Source organism: Schistocerca nitens, chromosome 9 (genome assembly GCF_023898315.1).
Source record: "Schistocerca nitens isolate TAMUIC-IGC-003100 chromosome 9, iqSchNite1.1, whole genome shotgun sequence".
In the NCBI taxonomy this organism is placed as follows: domain Eukaryota; kingdom Metazoa; phylum Arthropoda; class Insecta; order Orthoptera; family Acrididae; genus Schistocerca; species Schistocerca nitens.
The window spans coordinates 61,418,618-61,434,611 of record NC_064622.1 but is presented as its reverse complement, the minus strand read 5'-3'; the positions used below and the strand labels follow the sequence as shown (position 1 = coordinate 61,434,611).

At 39.8% G+C, this 15,994-nt stretch overlaps 1 protein-coding gene across 1 annotated transcript in view; it reads left to right on the top strand.

Moving 5' to 3' along the window:
- The window catches only part of LOC126204000 (phenoloxidase 2-like), a 274,659-nt gene that overhangs the window by 171,175 nt on the left and 87,490 nt on the right, over positions 1-15,994 (top strand). Inside the window, exon 11 of the mRNA XM_049938431.1 lies at positions 1,434-1,569. Coding sequence (XP_049794388.1) covers positions 1,434-1,569 — 136 coding nt within the window. The remainder of the gene's footprint in view (positions 1-1,433; positions 1,570-15,994) is intronic.

The window sequence follows — 15,994 nt, the reverse complement described above, 5'->3', positions numbered from 1 at the left end:
TTAAATTTATTTCAATTGGTTTTGTTATACTGACAATTAACTCCTGATACTGACTTTACATAACATATAGTCTGAATAAAATTTTTACAGATTTGGGTACACACTACATATATTCATTGTGGATAACTATATTTAAATGGAACTTAGGAAAGAGAAATAAATGTAGTTATTACTAGGAGTGCCATAAGAGCAGAGGGAAAGCTTCGAGCTTGCTCTATTTCCCAGATGCTCACTTCCATGTCAAAGAGGCTTGCATCAGAATTCAGTTAATCTCCCGGGTAGTTGCCCCTTCCCTCCACTTCTCTTTCTCTTGCTCTCTCTCATTAGCTTTAAGGGGCTGGTGATACCATCTTCCTCCCTCCTCTTCCTCCCCCCTCCCTCCAATCACCCGAGCACACCCAGGCCTTAATTGTCTCAGCAGATTAACCCACAAGGGCTATGTCTTTCTGAAGTGCAGTCCTGAAATGAAACCATCTGCCACTATTATTCTCCACACCACCTGCCATCTGTTACCCTCCTAACTCAGACTATGTCCTTGTTAAACTGTGAGATATTCACAAACCACCACCTCTATCCCCAAAGTTCCTACCTCTGCAGTCATTCCCATGAAAATACTTGTATCATTGCAGAAGCCACCACCATTTACAACATTAAATGTAGTGCAACCATTTTTTTGTTTGATGGATTTGCTACATAGCTTTCTGTACAGAGACAGCCAGTTGACAGCATGCATTAATGGACATGGAAGAACCATTTGCTTGTGATATCCATTACTTAGTTTTTCACCATGCTCTATGCTCTGCTCCAAGGATCTGGGTGCCTCCTGTAACACGTGGGCCATTTGCATCAACCCCCACCCCCCCCCCCCCGCCACTCCTCCTCACCCCCCACCCTCAATCAGCACTAGCTTCCCTGAGCTCAAGAGATGGGGACTTGCCATCCAATACATTCTCTCACACTCCTAAACTTAATCTCATTAGCCTGAGCCACCCCCCTCTCCTATTTCTTTATGGTGTTTTATTAGAAATTTATGCTATTTCATTCTTTACGCTTTCTCCCTCACATTATAGCAGTACTTCTTTGTTTTTTCCCCTCTCTTTGCTTCCCCTCCCTCTTTTCCTTTTTTTCTTTCTTTATATTCTTAAGCTGTGTTATTCTTCTCATCTTTCATTTTCTTTTCCTCTTCTAACCTATCTTGACTTCTCACACCATTCTTCCTATCACTCTGAAGTGAAACTGGTGCAGTACTTACTAATTAACTAACTTCAAACTCCTAGTCCTGTTGATACTTTTGTCTTATCTGTGTGACTTATTCCCCTTCACTTTCCATACTCCACCAAGCAATTCATCTTTCCTCCATGAAGAAGGAGCCCATTGTTCCAGAAGCTATCAACACTGCATTTAATTTTAAATGTTTCTGTTAATTTTTTTAGGTTGATAACAATGGACCTCCAAGAATAGGTACTGTGAGAATTTTCATGGCACCAAAGTTTGATGAAAGGGGTCTTCCAATGTTACTTCGTGACCAGAGACGCCTCTTCATTGAAATTGACAAGTTTTTTGTTCAATGTAAGTCTCTCTATTGTGTTTGCATGACATATGTATAATTTAAATTTTTTGAATAGTGTTTATGTCATCTGAATACACTAAACAAGGACATTGTGGGTTAAGTGAAATAAAGTAATCTTTCATTTACATTCATTATTAAAAATGAATGTGAGATGCACAGTTACATCTAGGTGGCATTGTTTTTGGTAAGTTGTTTAGCTGTTAGGGCACCAATTCCACATAACATGCTAGGATGTTATGTGGAATTGGTGCCCTAACAGCTAAACAACTTACCAAAAACAATGCCACCTAGATGTAACATGCTAGGATGCCCCCCATGAACCATGGACCTTGCCGTTGGTGGGGAGGCTTGCGTGCCTCATCGATACAGATAACCGTACCGTAGGTACAACCACAACGGAGGGGTATCTGTTGAGAGGCCAGACAAACGTGTGGTTCCTGAAGAGGGGCAGCAGCCTTTTCAGTAGTTGCAAGGGCAACAGTCTGGATGATTGACTGATCTGGCCTTGTAACAATAACCAAAACGGCCTTGCTGTGCTGGTACTGCGAACGGCTGAAAGCAAGGGGAAACTACGGCCGTAATTTTTCCCGAGGGCATGCAGCTTTACTGTATGATTAAATGATGATGGCGTCCTCTTGGGTAAAATATTCCGGAGGTAAAATAGTCCCCCATTCGGATCTCCGGGCGGGGACTACTCAAGAGGATGTCGTTATCAGGAGAAAGAAAACTGGCGTTCTACGGATCGGAGCGTGGAATGTCAGGTCCCTTAATCGGGCAGGTAGGTTAGAAAATTTGAAAAGGGAAATGGATAGGTTAAAGTTAGATATAGTGGGAATTAGTGAAGTTCGGTGGCAGGAGGAACAAGACTTCTGGTCAGGTGACTACAGGGTTATAAACACAAAGTCAAATAGGGGTAATGCAGGAGTAGGTTTAGTAATGAATAGGAAAATAGGAACGCGGGTAAGCTACTACAAACAGCTTAGTGAACGCATTATTGTGGCCAAGATAGATACGAAGCCCACACCTACTACAGTAGTACAAGTTTATATGCCAACTAGCTCTGCAGATGACGAAGAAATTGAAGAAATGTATGATGAAATAAAAGAAATTATTCAGATAGTGAAGGGAGACGAAAATTTAATAGTTATGGGTGACTGGAATTCGAGTGTAGGAAAAGGGAGAGAAGGAAACGTAGTAGGTGAATATGGATTGGGGCTAAGAAATGAAAGAGGAAGCCGCCTGGTAGAATTTTGCACAGAGCACAACTTAATCATTGCTAACACTTGGTTTAAGAATCATGATAGAAGGTTGTATACATGGAAGAACCCTGGAGATACTAAAAGGTATCAGATTGATTATATAATGGTAAGACAGAGATTTAGGAACCAGGTTTTAAATTGTAAGACATTTCCAGGGGCAGATGTGGACTCTGACCACAATCTATTGGTTATGACCTGTAGATTAAAACTGAAGAAACTGCAAAAAGGTGGGAATTTAAGGAGATGGGACCTGGATAAACTGAAAGAACCAGAGGTTGTACAGAGTTTCAGGGAGAGCATAAGGGAACAATTGACAGGAATGGGGGAAAGAAATACAGTAGAAGAAGAATGGGTAGCTTTGAGGGATGAAGTAGTGAAGGCAGCAGAGGATCAAGTAGGTAAAAAGACGAGGGCTAGTAGAAATCCTTGGGTAACAGAAGAAATATTGAATTTAATTGATGAAAGGAGAAAATATAAAAATGCAGTAAATGAAGCAGGCAAAAAGGAATACAAACGTCTCAAAAATGAGATCGACAGGAAGTGCAAAATGGCTAAGCAGGGATGGCTAGAGGACAAATGTAAGGATGTAGAGGCTTATCTTACTAGGGGTAAGATAGATACTGCCTACAGGAAAATTAAAGAGACCTTTGGAGATAAGAGAACCACTTGTATGAACATCAAGAGCTCAGATGGAAACCCAGTTCTAAGCAAAGAAGAGAAAGCAGAAAGGTGGAAGGAGTATATAGAGGGTCTATACAAGGGCGATGTACTTGAGGACAATATTATGGAAATGGAAGAGGATGTAGATGAAGATGAAATGGGAGATACGATACTGCGTGAAGAGTTTGACAGAGCACTGAAAGACCTGAGTCGAAACAAGGCCCCCGGAGTAGACAACATTCCATCGGAACTACTGACGGCCTTGGGAGAGCCAGTCCTGACAAAACTCTACCATCTGGTGAGCAAGATGTATGAAACAGGCGAAATACCCTCAGACTTCAAGAAGAATATAATAATTCCAATCCCAAAGAAAGCAGGTGTTGACAGATGTGAGAATTACCGAACAATCAGTTTAATAAGCCACAGCTGCAAAATACTAACACGAATTCTTTACAGACGAATGGAAAAACTAGTAGAAGCCGACCTCGGGGAAGATCAGTTTGGATTCCGTAGAAATACTGGGACACGTGAGGCAATACTGACCTTACGACTTATCTTAGAAGAAAGATTAAGGAAAGGCAAACCTACGTTTCTAGCATTTGTAGACTTAGAGAAAGCTTTTGACAATGTTGACTGGAATACTCTCTTTCAAATTCTAAAGGTGGCGGGGGTAAAATACAGGGAGCGAAAGGCTATTTACAATTTGTACAGAAACCAGATGGCAGTAATAAGAGTCGAGGGACGTGAAAGGGAAGCAGTGGTTGGGAAGGGAGTAAGACAGGGTTGTAGCCTATCCCCGATGTTATTCAATCTGTATATTGAGCAAGCAGTAAAGGAAACAAAAGAAAAATTCGGAGTAGGTATTAAAATCTATGGAGAAGAAATAAAAACTTTGAGGTTCGCCGATGACATTGTAATTCTGTCAGAGACAGCAAAGGACTTGGAAGAGCAGTTGAATGGAATGGATGGTGTCTTGAAGGGAGGATATAAGATGAACATCAACAAAAGCAAAACGAGGATAATGGAGTGTAGTCGAATTAAGTCGGGTGATGTTGAGGGTATTAGATTAGGAAATGAGACACTTAAAGTAGTAAAGGAGTTTTGCTATTTGGGGAGCAAAATAACTGATGATGGTCGAAGTAGAGAGGATATAAAATGTAGACTGGCAATGGCAAGGAAAGCGTTTCTGAAGAAGAGAAATTTGTTAACATCGAGTATAGATTTAAGTGTCAGGAAGTCATTTCTGAAAGTATTTGTATGGAGTGTAGCCATGTATGGAAGTGAAACATGGACGATAAATAGTTTGGACAAGAAGAGAATAGAAGCTTTCGAAATGTGGTGCTACAGAAGAATGCTGAAGATTAGATGGGTAGATCACATAACTAATGAGGAGGTACTGAACAGGATTGGGGAGAAGAGGAGTTTGTGGCACAACTTGACCAGAAGAAGGGATCGGTTGGTAGGACATGTTCTGAGGCATCAAGGGATCACCAATTTAGTATTGGAGGGCAGCGTGGAGGGTAAAAATCGTAGGGGGAGACCAAGAGATGCATACACTAAGCAGATTCAGAAGGATGTAGGTTGCAGTAGGTACTGGGAGATGAAGAAGTTTGCACAGGATAGAGTAGCATGGAGAGCTGCATCAAACCAGTCTCAGGACTGAAGACCACAACAACAACAACATGCTAGGATGGAGAGGATGGCACATGACAGCATTTTGATACTGCAGCTAAGTGCCAGGCATTAGTAGGATTTCAGGAAGGCAGTACAGCAAACACCAGATGAGAAATTCACCATCAGTGTTGTTCTGTCTTGACACAAAAATCTCCATTTCTTCTAAAATGTCTAAGTGTATATCTTTTTTGTTCACATGTAATATTGCTAACTGTTCTTGATTGGAAATTTTGGAAAGGAGAATCATAATATTTGCTTTGTTCAGAACAGTTAAAGATCTTACAGGTCAATGTATCTTATAAGTTATTAATGTGTTTGCATCAGTGTTCCTATCAATTAATATTAATTAAAACATTTTTTGGATTAAGCAAATTACCTGTGTCACAATATACCAACCATATACAGATTCAGATTCTTTATTAGTCATTCAGCATTATTGTGTACAATAGACTTTGTCAGTTCACTTAACCTATGAATTTTATAAATTTTTACATATTTAAGTTGATATTGGGATTTCTAAAAATTCTTCTAATGAATAGAATGAGTTAGTTAATGAGAAGTTGTGTAACTTTTCCTTAAATACTTTGACTGGCATGCTTGAGGTATGTTTAGACAATTTGTTACGTATTTTAATTGCCATGTACATATGACTATTGTTAGTTTTTGCTAATCTGTTTTGTAGCAAGAGGAGAGAAGTACAGATTTTTGTACTGTTGTCATACCTTTGATTTTTTACACCTAAATTTGGTAGTTCAACAATATATGGTTAACACTATCCAGAATATATAGATTAATAACTGTTAATATTCTGTATTCAATGAACAATCGTTTACTATGTATCCTATTATCTACCTTAGCCATTACTCTGATTGCTTTCTTCTGGATCAACAGAATTTCATACTTTTTTTGTGTTTCCCCAGAGTATTAACTCATACCCTAAAACATATTGAAAAAAAAGCAAAGTATACTGTACTTACATATTCAGATGTCACACAGCACGTAAGTCTGTTCAGCTGTACGAGGTGCGTTCAAGTTCTAAGGCCTCCGATTTTTTTTCTAATTAACTACGCACCTGAAATCGATGAAACTGGCGTTACTTCTTGACGTAATTGCCCTACAGACATACACATTTTTCACAACGCTGACGCCATGATTCCATGGCAGCGGCGAAGGCTTCTTTAGGAGTCTTGTTTTGACCACTGGAAAATCGCTGAGGCAATAGCAGCACGGCTGGTGAATGTGCGGCCACGGAGAGTCTCTTTCATTGTTGGAAAAAGCCAAAAGTCACTAGGAGCCAGGTCAGGTGAGTAGGGAGCATGAGGAATCACTTCAAAGTTGTTATCACGAAGAAACTGTTGCATAACGTTAGCTCGATGTGCGGGTGCGTTGTCTTGGTGAAACAGCACACGCGCAGCCCTTCCCGGACGTTTTTGTTGCCGTGCAGGAAGGAATTTGTTCTTCAAAACATTTTTGTAGGATGCACCTGTTACCTTAGTGCCCTTTGGAACGCAATGCGTAAGGATTACGCCCTCGCTGTCCCAGAACATGGACACCATCATTTTTTCAGCACTGGCGGTTACCCGAAATTTTTTTGGTGGCGCTGAATTTGTGTGCTTCCATTGAGCTGACTGGCGCTTTGTTTCTGGATTGAAAAATGGAATCCACGTCTCATCCATTGTCACAACCGACTAAAAGAAAGTCCCATTCATGCTGTTATTGCGCGTCAACATTGCTTGGCAACATGCCACACGGGCAGCCGTGTGGTCGTCCGTCAGCATTCGTGGCACCCACCTGGATGACACTTTTTGCATTTTCAGGTCGTCATGCAGGATTGTGTGCACAGAACCCACAGAAATGCCAACTCTGGAGGCGATCTGTTCAACAGTCATTCGGCGATCCCCCAAAACAATTCTCTCCACTTTCTCGATCATGGCATCAGACCGGCTTGTGCTAGCCCGAGGTTGTTTCGGTTTGTTGTCACACGATGTTCTGCCTTCATTAAACTGTCGCACCCACGAACGCACTTTCGACACATCCATAACTCCATCCCCCATGTCTCCTTCAACTGTCGATGTATTTCAGATGGTTTCACACCACGCAAATTCAGAAAACGAATGATTGCATGCTGTTCAAGTAAGGAAAACGTCGCCATTTTCAGTATTTAAAACAGTTCTCATTCTCGCCACTGGCGGTAAAATTCCATCTGCCGTACGGTGCCGCCATCTCTGGGACGTATTGACAATGAACGCGGCCTCATTTTAAAACAATGTGCATGTTTCTATCTCTTTCCAGTCCAGAGAAAAAAAATTGGAGGCCTTAGAACTTGAATGCACCTCGTAATATAACTCTTGACAGCCTAACTACTATGTGTTCCACATAAGAGTTCCATGTTAGTTTATTGCCAAGTATGATACCTAAAAATTTTGCATTTTGTTTTTCTATTTTTACAGTCTTTGTTAGACTCAACCACATATTCTCAATCTATTTCTCATTTAAAAGTAGACCATTCACATTAAACCATGATACTGCATTTTCTTTTGCCAAATTCATACTTCTAGCAAGGGTATCAAATACATAGTTTATAGACAGAAAAATTGTATCATCTGCGTACATATTTGTCTTTACATCTCTGTACCTTGGGAAGTTGTTTATATGTACAAGGAATTGAAGTGGTCCTAATTTAGATCACTGTAGCACCCTGTTGAAGCCCTAGTGTGTTTGACAGATGACTTCCTGAACGCACTACTTGCTTCCTTTTATTAAGGTATGATTTGACGAGTTTTAAACTTTTATTACTGAAATTAGTGAAATTGGCCTATAGCTTGCTGGATCTGATTTGCTACCCTTCTTAAAGACTGGAGTCACCTTGGATAGTTTGAGAGGATCAGGAAAAACTGCTTCTATGAGAAAAAAGTTTATAGAATTTGTTAATGGCACTGTGTTGTATCTTTGTTTAGCCTATTGTAGCTCTTTCTTATACAGTTTGTTAATGACAAACTGCCTATTGGCTTCTGTCTCGGGTTCTTCGGCCGACGTTCATCTAATGATTTTTCTGACGTTTCGCCAGCACGAGTGGCTGGCATTGTCAAAGCTTCACTCTCCATTGGAGGGTGAAGCTTTGACAATGCCAGCCATTTGTGCTGGCGAAACGTCAGAGAAATCATTAGATGAATGTCGGCCGAAGAACCCGAGACAGAAGCCAATAGGCAGTTTGTCAACAAGTGGCCACGAAAGCCTTAACAATTTTGTAGTTTATTAATGGTTATATGAATTTCCTTAATTTGATTAGAATTATTTGCTTTGCCAAGGCATTTTAAAATTATTTCTTTGTAACAATATTAGCTTTTAACATACCTATTAAGTAGTTGTGGAATGTTTCATAAATTGTTTGTGCATTGGAATCTGATAACTTTCATGCAGCCTTGTTCCCATCACCTCTTATGAAGTGTCTGTTAAGACATGTAAATTGATATTGACACTTTTTTTAACTCCATTGTGTTATAATTACTCAATGGTTATTATATGGTCTGGGGTGTGTAGTTGTTGTTAATCACATATTGATTAATTAATAAAACATTGTTTTGGAAAGCTTTCATGTGTATATTAAAAAAAATGCCCAACAAATGTTTATGGGCCCAGCACAGGTGTGAAGGTAAGGTTTTATAAATGTTAAAATTGAAGTCGTCCACGGAAATCCTGAGCTGGTTCGGAAGTTACGTGTTTGTTAATCATTCATACTTTGCCAGCTGATCATTCTTGCATGCAAACTGCTGATATTTTTTCTCTCATTCAAAGCTAAAAATGAATGGTACAGTCTCAACTGGACTTCCAGTGGTTGAAAAGTTGACTGGGCATGAAAATTACTTGACATTGAAATTTGCCATGAAGGTGTATTTGGTCCATGACGAATTGTGGGATTTGTTGAAAATGCTACTTCAGATCCAACGAAATGGGACAATTCTTGGAAGAAGAGAGTCAAAAAGGCACATTTCTGGATTATACTTTTCATCAACAAGATTAATTATTCCCATATAAGAGACACAAAGGCAGTAGCAGAAGCATGGATGGCCTTAGAAAGGCGTTTGAAGACTGAGGACTCACATGTAGAGTGGGATTGCGTAGATCATTAATCACTACCAAATTAGATAAATGCAAGTCGGTAAATGACTGCTGTGATCGTATAATAATGACTGCATTTAATTTAAATGAAATGAAGTCTGTGGTGAATGAAGAATGGATAGGAACTTTGCTCCTGGCTGGATTACCTGAACATTTTCAGTCTATGATCATGGCACTTGATAACAGTGGCACACCTATCACGGGAGATTCTATTAAAGCGAAACTGCTACAAGACATCAAACCCAAAGACATAAATGAAAATGAAGAATCTGCTCTATATACAAATAAGAAGAGGCCTACTAAATGCGTTATTGAATGCTACAAGTGCAGTAAACCGAATTGTATTAGTAAATATTGTTCTAGCAAGGACGAAAAGGAGGAAGCTCTTAAAAAAATAATGAGGATATTTATTTAGGAAACAGGCAAAACAAAATAAGATTTTCTTGCTGTTGATGGCAAATGGTTTCACAGAGAGGATATGTGGTATATAGATTCCTGTGCCTTGACTCACATTACTAATGATGGAAAGGAGCTTCACAATGTCAAGCTATGTAATAGTTCAACGACCAGTGTGGGTTGTGATGGCTTCATAGCAGAGACTACCGGATGTGTTGATCTGACCTTCTATACTGGTGATATAACAGTAGAAGTAGAAGCATCTGTCATTATTCATATCCCAAACTACTGTAAATTTGCTCTCAGTTAGTAAAATTGTAAGCAAAGGGCATAAAGTGGCTTTTAACAAAAAAGGTGGCTTCATCTACAATGCAGAAGGTGAACTAATTGCCAAAGCATTGCCTAAGAATTGCATCTATTGTTTAAATACAAGTGAAATGAAACAATGCTACTATACATGAGATAGTGGATTCTTATGGCATCACAGGCTAGGACATATGAATCACAAAAATATGCTGAAGTTGCCAAAGGTTTCAACAGGATTAAATGAAGATATTGTGGCTAAGGATCCCTGTGAGTTGTGCATCATAGGAAAACACATCTTCCATTCAAACCTAGCAAAAAGGTATTCCAAACACATCTTAGACTTAGTACATTCTGATTTGTGTGGGCAAATGGAGACATTGTCTGTTGGTGGAAATCAATATTCTCTCACATTTATTGATGATTTTTCAAGACTCAAGTTTGTTTATTTCTTGAAGAAAAAATCTGAGGTAACACATATATTTAAAAAATTCAAAGCCATGGTGGAGGTGTAGACAGGCAGGAATATCAAGAAGGAAAGGAGTATGTCAACGATGAAATAAAAGGATTTCTGGCTTCTGAGGGTATCATCCACCAGCTTACAGTATGTTACAGTCCACAGCAAAATGGTGCTGCCAAGAGAGCTAACAGAACATTGGTTGAAAAGGCTCATACTATGATGTTCGATACTAACCTATCAAAGGAGTATGGGCTGAAGCTGTGTCTACAACTACATACCTGTCAAATTGTTCACCATCCACTACACTTGGAGATAATCCAGGATAGAATGTAACAATATTATGAAAAGGAAAGGAGCCACCCACTATATAGCAGAGATTCTGAGTCGCAGATAGGTACAACAGAAAGACTGTCACAAATAAATAAGGCTTTTGGCCATTAAGGCCTTTGTCAACAAAAGACACATACACACACACACACACACACACAGGCGTGTGCGCACACAAATTCAATTCACACACATGACTGCAGTCTCAGGCAACTGAAACCAGTTGGTTGTGTGTGTCTATGTCTAGTGTCGATGAAGGCCTTAATGGCCGAAAGCCTTATTTATATGTGACAGTCTTTTTGTTGTGCCTATCTGCAACTCTGCATCTTCGCTATATGGTGAGGGACAACTTTCCTTTTCATAATATTGTTACACTCAGAAATAAGATGCCTTATGAACTTTGGCATAGGAGAAAGCATTGTTTACCACATCTGAGAATTTTTGGCTGCAGTGCAATGGTTCACATTCCAAAACCACATCGCAAGAAGTGGGATAAGAAGTCACAGAAGTTGACATTTGTAGGCTACTGTCAGGCAACCAAAGGATATCATTTCATCAATAGGGAGACTGGGCAGGCAGTTGTCAGCAGGGATGTAAATTTCCTTGAGGATGAGAGTTTTTCAAGTTTGAAGACAGAGGAACCTAAGACTATAAATGCCTTATGATTGGAACAAGAAACGGTTCTTCAGGACATCAATACTTCACAAACTGAAGAAGTAGTTAAATCAAATGACAGTGATAATCAACCTTTTTATGCCTTTGACAGTGATTCAGTACAAACTGAAGCTCAAGACAAGGGTCGTGAGAATCAAAACCAAGCTCAAAGGTCAAACAGAAAACCAAAACCCGAGGCATGCCTGATCACATTAATTACTATTTGAAAGAAGAATCTCCAGGTGAAGACATTGATGTCAAAGAAGCTTTGGAAGGGGCAAATAATGAAAAATGGGAAAAGGCAATGACGAAAGAATTTTCATCTCTAGTTCGTAATAACACATTTGAAGAAGTAGAGCTACCTAGGGGGGACAGAGCACTCAAGACTAAGTGGGTGTTAAAAATAAAACCTGGGACTAGCAGTGCACCAGGCATTTAAGGCATGCCTAGTGGTAAAAGGATGCGCTCAAGTTCAAGATGTTGATTATCAGGAAATCTTGGCACCATTGGTCAAGCATGTATCTATTAGATATCTCTTTTCTGTGGCAGCTCGAAAAAAAGCTGGAGATTGACCATGTTGACATCACTACTGCTTATCTCTATGGAGACTTAAAGGAAGAAATTTATGTCTTTCCACCAGTAAATTTTGCAACTCTTGGAAAAGTATTGGGGCTGAAGAAAGCTGTTTATGGACTCTAACAGGCTGGTAACAACTGGAATCAGAAAATTGATGAGGTGTTAAGAAAACTGAAACTGTACAAATCAAACACTGATCCATATATCTATTTTCACAGAGATGAAACCAAACTAGTCATCATAGCTTTATATGTCAATGATATGTTATTATTCTCAAATAACAGAAGTGTTTTGGACCAATTCAAAAGTTCTTCGAAGAGATTTCTTGAAATGCCTAGGCATGAAAATTACATGGTGTAACCTCCCCCTCACTTATCGACCTTAATGACAGTGAAAAATTAAACCGCGTGTACCTAATGGGAAATTTGGGAAAGCAATCGTCACCGAAGTTAATCTGTCGGTAAAGAGGGAGGAAAGGGTTACATCTAAATGAAAGGAAAAATGCAAATGAAACTGGTGGAAATTAATTTTGAAAAGGGGTAAAGTTAATAAAGAAAGTAAATGTGTGGCCGTTACGTCAACAATTAACTAGCGGTAATTAGATATTTGAGATTTGGGGGAAATCACGGTCGCCTGTCCTAAGGACAATTACTATAGTAACTGAAAAAGAAAGGTTATTACACATATAATTAGCACTAGAAGCGTGGCAACTGAAGGTTGACACGTGTAGTGTGAAAACTGAAAGTTTGTCAGAAGTAATAAATTTCACTACACTCTGACTTAATTTAGCAAAAGAATTAATAAATCCGGAAAATCGAAAGTTAATTTAGTGACTGAAGTTAATAGTGAGCTTTCTTTCTGAAGCACATCGAAATCCAGCAGAATACGGTTAGTCTTGGACTACCTCAACAATCATTTCAAAAGCAACTTGACTCTACGCAATTTAGAAACAAGAGATTTAACTTTGAACTTGAATTAAATGATTCTGAATAATTAACAATAATAAAATTTAGTACGTACCAAGCTGAGTTGCAGTCACAGGTAAGCTAAAATATGCTAACAAAACTCGCACTCTTAATTTGTGCTTGTGTAATCTAACTATTGTAGCCAGCTATGCTTTAACTGCACTTGGAATCTAAAGTAATGAAATGCAATGATAGTACTTTAATGCTGGCGTCTGAATTTCAACGACACTCGGTTTCATTTCGGAAAAGGCTGAGTTGCTGTAATTTTGCGAGGCAAATGGAACAATTTGAAAAGCTGAGGTCTGCCATACAGTTCTGAAACTTTACGTGCTTTTAGTCTTCCTTGTTAGTTGATTGAAGGTTTGAAGCCGTCGATCGAGGAGGTGGCGACAGTCACTCATTGTCGGCCGTCGCTGTTGCAGAAGCTGGATGTTGGCGCGCCTTCTTCTCGCCACAGTCACCAAACGAAACGGGCTCTTGATGTGCGCCGGCTAATGCTTCCCGTCCGCGACACCGTGCCAGAAACTAACATAGCAAGTCGAGCGCAATTACATGCTGCTAAACCCCGAAAGCGCGGCAACTCGCGGGAGCGTCACACCACACACCTGCTCCACTCGCTACTCCAGCCAGACCCCAACTGCTCTGCCCGCGCTCCACGCGGCAGAGTTAACACTACCAAAGATCCTACACACTTTGATTCTTCACACGACCTATCGATGTAATCGTTCGATAGCAGCTTTCCCTAGGCAAGACCCAGCGTAAAAATACAAATAATATTTACGAAACAAACAAATTATACACCGACACACACACACACACACACACACACACACACACACACACACACACACACACACACACACACATATATATATATATATATATATATATATATACAAATAGTAAAACAATTACAATATACAGGGTGATTCAAAAATGCATGTAAATATTTTAAGGGTGTATTTGTGAGGTAAATATAAGACAAAAATGTTCTATAAATGTTTTTCCATAAACGTTTAATTCCAGAGTTATCGTTAAATACGAAAGTCATGTCCGTATCAAAACGACGGCAGTGCAAGCAGCAGGATGCCATATTCTGGTACGTAATTCACATACGTATCTCCCAACAGTTGATTCGAAACTGCATGAATAGTGTTTGTTTTTGTTTGCACGTGATGTTTACTCCTACTGTACGGAAGATGGCGCTGATGTTGTTGGTAACGGAAAGGTACGTCCTGTCGTTCATTCATCGTCGGAAGGCTAAAGGTTTCGTGCACATGATGTACTCAAACAGTGAGTATGCTGATATGCACCTTGTGTATGGTGCAGCAGATGGAAATGCACTTGCAGCAAGACGAAGGTACAGTGAGCTGTTTCCAGGAAGACGGTTACCAAGTCATCAGACGTTGTATCTGTGGACAGACGTATGCGGGAGTGTGGCATTCGTCCTGGGCCACATTCAGGTCGACCACTTGAGCATGCAGTGAACGTCGAGGAACATGTTTTGGACCTGGTAGACCAAGATCCATCTATCAGTACGAGACAAATTAGTGCAGCTGTACGACTTCCACAATCTACTGTATGGCGGCTGCTTCGGAGACAACAGTTGCATCCATTTCACCTGCAAAAAGTGCACGAATTGACACCTGAAGACTATCCTCGCCATCAGCAATTCTGCCAGTGGTTACAAGAGCGTCATTTGAATGATCCAATGTTCATTCGGCGGATATTATTCACAGATGAGGCCATGTTTACTCGTGCGGGTGTAATCAATTCGCATAATATGCACCAGTGGGCTGTCGAGAATCCTGGCGCGAGAATTGTGCGTGGATATCAACATCAATTCTCCATAAACATTTGGTGTGGTATTGTGGGGAATTACTTACTCGGACCTCATGTTCTGCCTCCAAGGCTGAATGGGCACGCGTACTGCGAATTTTTGGAGGGAGAATTGCCTGGATTGTTACAGGATGTCCCTCTTGCAACACGAGCCACCATGTGGTTTATACACGATGGTGCTCCCGCCCATTACAGCCGCAACGTAAGGGCGTACCTCAATTCTGCGTATCCACATCGATGGATAGGTCGCGGAGGACTAATTGCTTGGCCAGCCAGATCACCTGACCTGAACCCTTTAGACTTTTATTTATGGGGCCGACTAAAGACATTGGTGTATTCTTCTGCAGTACCGAACAGAGAAGTGCTACAACAAAGAATTGAAGGTGGTTGTGAAATTATTCGTGGAGAGTTGAACGGACTGTGTAATGTGCAGAGATCATTGATGCGACGAGCACGGGTCTGTCTGCAAGTTCAGGGACAGCATTTTGAACATGCATTGCATTAAGATTTGTGCAAATACAGTACAGTACAGTACAGTCTGTAAAATGCTTCAATTTTCCTTAGTTATTGTGCATTGCTGTAGTTCAATCAACAGGACCTAAATTAATACAGTGTTCGCGAGGAATTGTTTCAGTTTGTTACGTCACGTTTATTTATCAGTTTGCGTTGTTAGTCCAAATGCACTGTAATTAAACTGTGAACTCTGGGAATTAAATACCTTACGTTGTATTGAATGTATTATCCTGTTTTGTTCATAACTCTGTAATAAGCCAAGTATGGAAAAAATTGTATAGAACATTTTTGTCTTATATTTACCTCACAAATACACCCTTGAAATATTTACATGCATTTTTGAATCACCCTGTATAAAGGCACAGAAATGTCATATATTCAGGTAACAAATTAAGGAAAAAACTTACAGTACAACAGATGGAAATAGGAGGATATGCATTTCCGGCGTTACACGTGCCCCACATTGTCTGAGGATGTTCGTGTAACCTAAACAGACTCAGAAAATGTCCCAAAAAATAAACAGCGGAAATGCATATGCTCAAAACATCATCAAAATTTAGCATTCGTCTAATTAAGCATAAATCAATTTTTTAGACCATAAAAATTGAGTGGAGACAGTCCTAATCTTATTCCACTCTGTCATCTTGCACAAAATAAAACAGGTTGACGACATATTAAA